Genomic DNA, 10,987 nt, shown 5'->3' with positions numbered 1-10,987 from the left:
TTAATTGAATATATATATATATATATATATATATATATGGTACATATGTAATTCACATAAATCTATGTCAATTGTAGGTATTGTCTGTTAATGTGCATTTTCATATATGAATTCATATTTCATAATGTTTTCTAAAAAAATATACTATTCATACATTGTTGCTGTTAAAGTTTCATTTATTATCTGTTATGCAGTGGACTTCTTTAATTTTTAATGTTTAATGTGCATGAAAGCATCAGAAAATGTCCTTATAGCAAAGGAGAAGTTAAATGGACTGTTGACTTTATTTAATGAGCATCATGTGTTGGTTTCGCAGCCGTTGGATTTTGATCCTTTCTTTTACTTCTTTCCTTGGTCACCTTTTGTATTCCTTTAGGCACGGAGTACCTTCTGTTTTTTTTTTGTTGTTGTTTTTTTTGAGTGTGCATTGTTCTTTACTGTTCGTTTCCACTGGTGCTTGTGTGAGACTCTTAACTAGCTCACACTTGTACTGAAGTGGCTTCCTTTGATCTGTTGTAAAGTTTGGTGCAAGTTAAGTGTCATAAGTAACTCTCCCATGGCTACTTGCAACTTCCCATTCTGCTACTTAGGAACATTCTGTGTTATATGAGTGTCCCCTTATTGAAAAATGGGTCTCTGAGTTGTCTACATCAGTAGCCATATTAAGAAATGTTGGTCTCCTGTGATCACTAGATATGACTCAGGTCATTTTTGTCAGTAGTTAAAGAACCAAAGTTGTGTATTATTTCTCTCTTTATAAGTTAAAGGAATTCAGAGCTCACCAGCAGGTGTTTCAACCAGTGTGTCTGTGACTGTAGGTCACCAGCACATCTTTTATCAAGGCCATGGCCTCTAGTGACCCACTGTGACTGATATTCTTTACTTTCCCAAGTCAAAGAACATCGCTTTTCTTGATTGTTGGGTTGGGTGTGTTCTTTGAAATCTGAGTTTATCTAGAAAATCTGGATTTATGTTATGGTAGAATAAGATCAGGGCTCTCTTTTCCTGAGATTAAAAGTGCCAATCCTCATTTAGGTCCTTAATTAGGCATCCTTTTTTCGTTCTAGCCTCATTGCCTATCATTAATTAGAATGTTCAAGCCTAGCACATTTTCCTGAAAATAAGACCTAGCTGAAAGATAATGAGCTTTGAAAACTAGAGATCAAAAATGCCAGCCCCAAACATCCTATCCTTGCCTAACCTATCGTCAGGTTTTCAAGGCTCATTATTTTCTGACTAGGCCTTATTTTCAGGGAAGAAGGATAGTTGCCTTGTACCCTGTGCCCTGAGAGCATCTCAGATGCTCATGTTTCTTCCCTATGTAGAGCACCATCTACCCTCTTACCTTGTCTCACTCATCCTTCAAGGCACAATTAAGTTCTTAACCTGTTGGATGATTTTTTTTGCAGCCTACAGTAATTACTTTGACCTCTCTGAGCTTTTACTTATTTGTATTTTTGTATGTATCAACTTAATATCCTTTGTGGAAATTGGGAAGATATAAATATTGATAAAAATTACTGTATATCACAAGGTATTTGATTATTTATAACTTATAACATTTCTTTATAATATTCCCTTTAATATATTTCTTGTTTGTTCTTTTGACTAAGGTACAAGCTCACTGAGATCACTTGTAAGACTTATTCTTTCTCATAAACTCCTTAGTTCTTATTACAGTTGTTTATGGCAAAACTCATTACTGTTTATTAGCCAGATTGAATCTTTACCTGACAGAAATATTTACTAATCAGTTTTACTTGCATTAAACCATACCAGGTTAATTTTTTAATTTTTTAATTGAGTTTATTGGTATATTTTAGGTATACAGTACAGTTACATTCATTATTGGGATCTTGTACCTGTACATGACAGGTCTTGGTTCTCATTTTTTCCCTTTGTCCCTGCCCTCCCTTCACCCCCTCCTCCCCTCCCCATTTACAAACAGTTTATTTCCATTTTTTCATTTTCTCCTGGTTTTTTTCTTTCCCTTATTCCCTTTCCCCTACCCTTCCCACTTCCCCTACACTTTTAGCCCTTTTCTTCCCATTTCACATTGTCAATTATATCATTAGTATCTTATGTACCATTATAGGTTTTCACACCAGAGGAGCTATTCGTTATTTATGCATGTGTGACTTATTTATTTCACTTAGGAGTATATCAATATGTATATATCAATATGTATCCATTTTCCTATGAATGACTCTAATTTCTCATTCCTTACCAGGTTAATTTTTATATATTAACCATTGTTGAGGATCAGGACACATATATGCATTTATTTGTATGAACATGTATACTCACAGACAAGGCATAACTGTTCCACTTATGTGTTTTCCCACCCATACTTTGAAAATTTGTGATTGATTTACCTTTAAGCTCTGGATTAAGAAATATGTTTAAAAGTAATTGTGTAATGTTTAAAGCTAATTGATTCTTTCACTTGAAAAATGTACCACAGGAGTCCAAACTGTCCTTTCATAATGACAGTTTCCGTCTTGGTGAGCTCAGACTGTATCTGATGGCCTCTGCAGGGAAGATGTTCAAGGATGGCTCAATGGATGTCAGCCTTAAACTTAAGACATGCACTCTTGATGACCTCAGAGAAGGCATTGAGAGAGCAACATCAAGGTTTGTCAGATCACAATCTCCTGTATGCCACTTACAGTCAACCTCGCACCTGTCATTGCTGCTGGCATTGCTGTGTTTGGGTTCTTCAAAAGATCTCTCTTTTTCAGTCGGTCATCTAATTTGAATTGCATCAAGAAGCAATGCTAATGAGACTCAACTGCTCTGATGTTTACATTAAATAAAAGTTTATTAATAAAATGGAATATCATCTCAAAAATGAGAACTCAGAATATGAGTTTTAGTAGTTAAATATATGGTGATATATTTTTTAAAAATTATCTCCCTTAGGCAGAATCATTTTTTAAAAAGCCTTAAAATGATGGCTTTTCCTGTACCTTATTTTGTCCATGTCTTTTTAAACAGTTCTGAAAAATTTCTTTCAACTTTTTTTTGAGACAGAGTCTCACTATGTATTTGAGACTGACACCGAACTCACTATGTAGCCCAGGCTGGTGTCGAACTCACAGCGACCCTCCTGAATGCTGGGGTTACAGGCATACATCCCCATGCCTGGCTCTTTCAGATTTTAACAGGAGAAGGATCTCTAGCATAATCACATTATAAACACACTTTTGATAGGGGATATCATAGCCTACTGTAAATTTAGAAACAAGTAACTCATTAGCCTCATTATGTATTTATTCCTTTTTGAAGTAATGAGACATATAATAGTTTTTACTTGATGGTTTTCTTTGGAGAAAAACTGTGCTGCTACTTAATCTTTATTCTGTTAAGTACATACTGGATATTGGTGAACTCTTTATTTTCTTGAGAAATAAATAAATGAGGAAGGAATGCTGCTGTGCATCAACTTTTCTATTGTGTAAATTTCATGTCTAGAGTAACTGTTCACAGCTCTTTAGACAAGGGTTATCAATGCCATGATCTGTTTGGTAGCCTGGTCCTTACAACACACATGGGATGTATAGGGACTATCATTGCAGACGCTTGATAAATACCTGCTGATTTGAGTTGCGTTCAATACTTGTTGAATTCAGCTATTTAGGATGATTTTTGGAGATAGATTCCTTTAGGGAGATAAATTCCTTTATTTAGTAAAATAATATAAAAAGGCTCTCATGTTTCGTGGGACTACAATGATGTTTACCTAAGTCATTTCTAGCAATGATTGATTTCATTAGTATTAAATTGCAATTATAAAATTGCTTAATCTCATGAACCCTGTTTTGGAATTGGGAAACCATGTCTTTGTTGCTAATTGGTTTATCACATTCAGTTAACACGCTCCTATTTTCTGTTCTGATAAAAACTAAATGGTGAAAGAAAGATTATTAAAATATATAGGAAAAATTTCATCATTAACATTTTTAGCAGGAGTAAAATAATGCGTGATATACTAATTTTTTTCAGGATGATTGACAGAAAGAATGACCAAAATAACAATAGTTCTATGATCGATATAAGTTACAAACAAGACAGAAATGCAAGTCTGATTGATGCTGTCCTTGACAAGCTGTATGTATGTGCCAGTGTGGAGTTTTTGATGACTGTGGCAGATTTCTTCGTCAAAGCTGTGCCTCAGAGTCCAGAACATACAGCAAAAGAAATACAGATTCCATCAAGACAGACTGCCACAGGGAAAGTGAAGACAGAGAAAGGTTAGCAGAATTTTTCTGTCATAGATGACAGCTTATTGTATATTCTAACACAAAATTACAAACAGTAGGAAAGAGAAGTGTAAAATTTGAGAAAATAAAATCAGGCTTTTAATTTAAACATTTTACATTAACATGTTAGTACATAAATATTTTTAAGTGAGAGGTATAGTAGAAACATATTATGAGGGGCAGGGAAACTGCTCTGGTATCACTTGTGCCCATATTTTTTACTCATCTCGAAAAGGGGTTAATTGGGGCAAATGATTGGAGGACTGTTTTATGGAGGTAGGTTGTTTAGTCAAAGAAAATATTTTGAAGAATCCTATCACATTGAAGAACAATTGAAAAGATAAAAGCAGGTGGTGAGGGTGTTGGGGAAACTAGAATGATTCCCCTCGATGTCACCCAGCTCTCTGGCCTGGGTATATGCTAAAACCATTTTGAGCCCTGTTTATTTTCTGCTTTAAATTATTATTACTGAGGTCATGCATTTTTCTCTGCAATGCATAACTCAGCAGGATGGAAAACTAAACATTTATTGGCAAGGTCAGAATATTATTTTTCCATTTTCCTTAAATGTTTATTAAATAATAATCATACTTGTATTTCTGCATTCATCTGGATATTGATTATATTTATAGTATAGACTATGTAACTCTGACTCTGGACCGTGGGGTAAAACCAAAAGAAACAAATGAGAAAGGTTTATCTACTTTATCAGGATGTCTTCTCTTCTCCTGGTATTTCTCTGTAGTTTTTCCCTTTTGGCCCCTGTATCATAGAATCATGCATTCTCATGTGTGTATACAGGGGCCCACTTTAATTCTGACCAGAAGAACCTCAGAACAACATTATTCCTGAGCAATCAAAGATCAAAAGTAGGAATGATCTTTTTTGGGGCAGGTTTTAGAATGTATTTTCTTGCACAATTAGCATTTATTAAATAATCATTTACATATTAATGTTAATCAGCCAACTCATAATATTAGTAATTTCACCATATCCATCATAACAGAAATACTGGAAACAGTTTATCAACTTGATAACACTGTAGTTATTTGAAGATATACTTAAAAATTTTTCTGGCCTCTGTTTTTGTTTCTCCAGATGATTCTTCGAGACGGAACTTGACATTGAAGGCTGTGGTCACAGACCCGGAAGTGGTGTTTGTTGCCAACCTGACCAGAGCTGATGCTCCTGCCCTGACAGCTTCCTTCCAGTGTAACCTGTCTCTGTCAGCATCCGGGCTGGAGCAGATGATGGAAGCTTCTGTGAGAGATCTGAAAGTGCTCGCTTGCCCTTTCCTCAGAGAGAAGAGAGGGAAAACCATTACCACAGTAAGAACTGTCTTGGACCTTACTCTTGAAGAATGGCAGAAATAGTTGAATCCTAGAATCTTAGAACCTGAGACCTTTTCTGGACTTTAGCAAGTATTTACTACAACCTTGGGTTTTATAAATAAGGATGTCAAGTTCCAAAGATATTAAGTGACGAGTCACGGCTGCTAGGGGCAGAACTAGGTACTACCTTCAGACGAGTTTTCTTTTTATTATATTGTCTTTTATTGAATTTTAGTACAAATCAATATTTTTTCAGCTCTTTCTACCCTCACCCTTACTGTAGTCATTAGCTCATTTTATATAAACCTCATAAATACATTGTATAGAGTGCCTCATTTAAAAAGTATCTTTGTAAAAAGAAACACTTTAGGTAGTAAATACTCTCCTTGTAAGTGTTTGTCATTACTTTGAACTTCATTAGAACTGTTTGAAGTCCTTTAGTAGTGGTACACGGATTTGTCTTAGTTCAGAAGAGCCTTCACAAGAGAGTCTTAGCTAATGTAATTTACAGTTCAGAATCCCAGTTTAGGTGAGACATGATTTGTATACGTGTGTGTTACATATTGATGGAAATGTGGTTTTCATTTATTTGTTTAGGTCTTACAGCCATGCTCTTTATTTATGGAAAGATGTACCTGGGCCTCAGGAAAGCAGAACATAAATATTATGGTTAAAGAATTTATAATTAAGGTTAGTGCCTGTCAGATTCTTTTGTGCAAGTTCTTGAAATTAGTCTCTCATAAATCCAGCATTGCTAGTCAGTCACGTATTTAGTAATGATTACCTCCAGTATTAAAATGTATTTTCTTTAATGTAAATGTTTATTTGTGTTTTCTTTAAAAGACTACTTTTTATTACCTACAAAAGGCAGGAGTGGTTTTCTCTGATATATTTGCCTGTCTATATATGTGTGTTGGAGGGGAGAGAAGAGATAGGGAGAGAAAGGGTGGAGATGAGGTTGCTATTGTTTTATTTGTAATATTTTTAAGCTTTTGTTTAATGTATAATTTAGTTTGATAGATTTGGTTAGATATTTTATTTAGCTTATATTTGTTGTGACAAATGCATGCTGGAAATAAATTATTAGTATTTGCCTTTTAAAAGGTCTTTTACATTTAAAATATTGAAGAATAGTGTTCTCCAGTGTTATTCAGCTGAAGTTTGACTTCATTCCCATGTATAAATGGGAAATGCAGGATACATGCTCAAATCATTTTTTTTTCTCTTCTGAAAGGATGCAAAAATGAGATGGTTAATTCCAGTACTATATAACGTAAATGATAGTAGCTTTACTTATGTAGGTCACTGACCATTAGTGATTGAACTAAGGCTTAAACTAATTTCATTTAAAATGTTTAAAGTAACAGTGCTGTTTTTCTCAGTTTAAAACAGTACTGGATAAAGCCGGGCGGGTGATACACGCTTTTAATCCCAGCACTCAGGAAGCTGAGGAAGGAGGATTGCTGTGAGTTTGGAGGCCCCTTGGACTCCATAGTGAGTTCATAGCCAGTCTAACTAAGCAACACCATGTCTCAAAAAATGAGCAAGCAAGGAGACAAACAAAAATACTGGATGGTCTTATAGTCTTATATTGCGCTTGCTAATGCACTTATTTTTTTTTAAAGATGTAGAATAATAAATGGAAAGAAATGAATTTACATGTGTTTTCTCTGAGACATTAGATTAAGTGTTAAGGGGACTTTCTTTTCTTTGTATAAAACATTTTTGAACTATTATTATATGTAAAAAAATACCCTATATATGGCATTGGCAATACATGGTCTTTATTTTCAAAAAACTTAATGACTCATGGGGAAAGAAGTAAATGAGTGACTGTAATTTTGAATGAGAGAGGCATGCACATGGTGCTGCTGGGAGCACAGTCCAGGGGCCACTGATTCAGACCGGGACAGCGAGAAGAGCTGTCTGGAAGTGAGACATGTTGAACTGAACTTTGAAAGTTGATGGAGCTTAGATAGACGGAGAGGAAGGGGAAGACATGCCAGACAGAACTGACTTGTCACAAAGGCAGAGATCTGAGAACGTTCTTTAAGAACTCAGAGGAGTGGTCCCCTGTGACTGCATGTAGTGGTGTGGTTGAGTTGTCAGGCTGGGAACATGAGTTGTAGATGACATTAACAGGACAAGAGAGAGGAACTTGGGAGGCTGAGACAGGAGGATCTCTGTGAGTTCGAGACCAGTCTTGGCTACATAGTGAGTTCCAGGTCAGTCTCAACTGCACAGTGAGACCCTGTCTCAAAAAAAAAAAAAAGAGAGAGGATTCATTTGACAGCAAGTCAGGAAAGCAGTGCATATTAGATCTTGTTTTGATGATGTAATTGTATCTGTTTAACATACTCGTTAAGTAAGGGTTGTGAGAAGTTAACAATAAAGGAATCCTTTTATTTAATCCAGTATTTCTTAAACTTTGGAGAACTCTTGCTAGTTGTCTGGATAGGCATTAGCTCACCAAGAGTTCTGTGCACCAACCTGAACAGAGTTTGAATTTTATTCTGAAAATTATGAAACTTGGTGAAGATTTTAAGCATATGAGTGACATATCCAGAGTTAGGTTTGAAGAAAGAATGTGGTGACAGTTTGGAGGGTAAGATGAAAGAGTGCTGACTGGACATGGGAGATATCTTCAGTGGATGGCTGCAGAGTGCAGCTCATTGGTAGAATGCTTGCCTGGCAAGTGGCTGGGCCTGCAGTTCGATCCCAGTACCACAAAATAGATCAATCAGTTGAAAAATAAATCAGGCAAGGATGTCATCAGTATCAGAGCTGAAGTACAGTGATAGGAATGAGAAAGTGAGCAAAGATACTATCCAGAGGTAATCAGAAGCAGAATTCACAGATTTGGGTTGAGTCAAAGGGGATCCATGAATGACTTCAGCCTTCTTTCCATAAGGCAAACAGCAGCCATCTTTGTGTGTCACCCTGGTTTAGTGAATATAGCTGGTGGACAGGTGAGCAATTTGGTCACACCTCTGCATTTTTCTCTTAACACTGTTTTGCTCTGAGTTGTTCAGCTTAGCTGTTGGGTTTTGATGATTGCTGTGTAATATTAATTACTTCAGATACTGTGAGCAGGATTCATTGTTATGCAGTTAGTAGATCTCTCGCATGAATTCATGTTTTCCTTAGTTATGAACTGAATATTAAATTAAATTTTAATTTGATCCCTTTTAAGTTTTTAACATGTGTTTCATTTCTCCATCTGGGAAAGAATTTTTTTTCTAAATTTTTCTCTGCTTTGCTTTTTAAAGATTTCACCCATCATTCTGAATACTGTGATGACAATCATGGCTGCCATGTCTCCGAAGACAAAAGAGGATGATGAATCGAAAGACACATCTAAGGAAGTGGAAAATCTTTGGGGTATCAAATCTGTGGATGATTATAACTCTTGGTTTCTTGGTGTTGACATGGCGACAGAAGCAACAGAAAATTTCAGAGAGGTGGATCATCTACTGATAGAGGAAAATTGTGCCATTGCTGTGGAGTCGGTGCAAATCACTCTAGAATGTGGCCTTGGGCATAGAACTGTACCTTTATTATTAGCAGAATCCAGGTTTTCAGGAAATATTAAAAACTGGACTTCCCTATTGGCTGCCACTGCTGACATGACCCTACAGGTATGGAGACATCATTTAGTACCTATTGGGGCAGCTGCTTGAAAGTAAAACTGCAGAATTAAGACTTGTGTGGGTTTTTTTGTTTGTTTTGTTCGGTTTTGGTTTGTCTGTGCATGGTGGGGTTAGATAATAAATGTGAATGGATATACTGACATTCAGTTTGTGGATGTATAATTATGTGTGGTAAGTCTTTTTAAGAAGCCTTTTGCTAAGTCGTTTATGGCAAGAAATTAAGAAAATAAAGAGAAATATATTCTTTCTCTGTATATTTTTTGTGCCTTAGGTGGGTGGTTTTGAATGGCCAGTGCCATATCATAGTAGTTACTTAGTTTTTTTCCTGCTCATTACAGAATTGCATAATTAAGTTGAAAAGCTGATTTTTTTATAATTTTGTTCCTTTTCAGGTTCACTATTATAATGAAATCCATGCTGTCTGGGAGCCACTGATTGAGAGAGTGGAGGGGAAGAAACAATGGAACTTAAAGCTTGTTGTAAGGACACAGTAAACCATTTTTGTATAGCGTGACACTACACATATTCGTTAACATTTTTTAACTCAGTAATTGTCAAGATGTGGTCCTGGGATCTCTGGAGCCCTTTTAAGAGTATCCATGAGATTTAAAATATTTGTATATGCATATTCAGATACTATATATCATTTTTTCACTTCATGAATGTGTGATGCAGTTTTCAGGAGACTCCGTGAATGTTTTACTGCAGGGGATTGCAGAGCAGCTATGAGAATTCACTTGTCTTAAGTAGGTGCTAAAAGTTTGTTCATGTCCTTTATCTCACTACTTAGATGTTTAAAGTATTTTTCATTGAAAATATTATTTATATTAACATATAACTTATTTTTAGATGAGTATTAAAATTTTTGTTTTCATTTTTTAATTTTTTTTGAGATGGGGTCTCACTGTGTAGTTGAGACTGACCAAGAACTCACTGTGTAGTCCAGACTGGTTTCGAACTCACAGCGATCCTCCTGCCTCAGCCTCCCAAGTGCTGGGATTACAGGTGTGAGCCACCATGCCTGACTCTGTTTTCATTTCTAATGGAGTACAAATTGGTAGATAAATCAAGCTCACATAAAAGAATCTCTTTGAAATAGTCATTTTTAAGGGTAAGACTAAAAATCTTGAAAATTGTTACTAATTCATGACCGATTTATCATTTTTTCATGGTATTTTTGAGAGTGCTTCAGAATCTTGGGTACCAAACCACAGTTTTGTAGTGTATTAGATCTGTGATTACTGTTAGCAGATTGTCCCAGATCCCCTCTCTGGGCAGCCTCACGGAGCTGTTGTGTGCTGATGATGACAAAGAAAATTCTTTGTTTTAAAAGGGAGAAGTCCCTCAACTTGTGTCCCAGTGTCCTCTGAATAAAATAGAATATTTCTGGCCTCTCTCTGGCATAAGGAGGCTAACCAAAAATAGTTTATATGGTTTTTGAAAATACTATTAGAATGAAACCTTACATGTGGTGTTACAGATGGAATCTGAAGGCTAGTTGAAAGCTTATGATAGTACTTATTTATAGATGTTACTGGTAAAAAAGTAGAAAGCAAGAAAGTGTTATTTCCAAATGGTACCTCTAGTAAGGACCGATTTAGATGTAAGCAGTTCGTAATCACCCCTGGGCAACACTGAGTAACTAGATATGCTTGGGGGCAGGGGTGCACCAGGAACAAGTATTTCGGCTGACTATGCGCTGAAGAAAAGATTGCTGATCTGCTCTAAGCAAAGGGAAGCTCTG

General features: G+C 35.9%; 1 protein-coding gene across 1 annotated transcript in view; it reads left to right on the top strand.

The window, feature by feature from the left end:
• Positions 1 to 10,987, top strand: part of Vps13c (vacuolar protein sorting 13 homolog C) — a gene marked incomplete at its 5' end in the record, with an annotated part of 141,251 nt that overhangs the window by 85,202 nt on the left and 45,062 nt on the right. The window contains 6 exons of the mRNA XM_033756248.1: positions 2,465 to 2,634; positions 4,006 to 4,253; positions 5,361 to 5,590; positions 6,191 to 6,283; positions 8,863 to 9,231; positions 9,636 to 9,722. Coding sequence (XP_033612139.1) covers positions 2,465 to 2,634; positions 4,006 to 4,253; positions 5,361 to 5,590; positions 6,191 to 6,283; positions 8,863 to 9,231; positions 9,636 to 9,722 — 1,197 coding nt within the window. The remainder of the gene's footprint in view (positions 1 to 2,464; positions 2,635 to 4,005; positions 4,254 to 5,360; positions 5,591 to 6,190; positions 6,284 to 8,862; positions 9,232 to 9,635; positions 9,723 to 10,987) is intronic.

The sequence above is a fragment of the Fukomys damarensis genome, unplaced genomic scaffold, assembly GCF_012274545.1.
Source record: "Fukomys damarensis isolate Sample0158 unplaced genomic scaffold, DMR_v1.0_HiC HiC_scaffold_25, whole genome shotgun sequence".
In the NCBI taxonomy this organism is placed as follows: Eukaryota; Metazoa; Chordata; class Mammalia; order Rodentia; family Bathyergidae; genus Fukomys; species Fukomys damarensis.
Note: the sequence above shows the minus strand (reverse complement) of the source record. Positions and strands in the feature narration are given on the sequence as shown.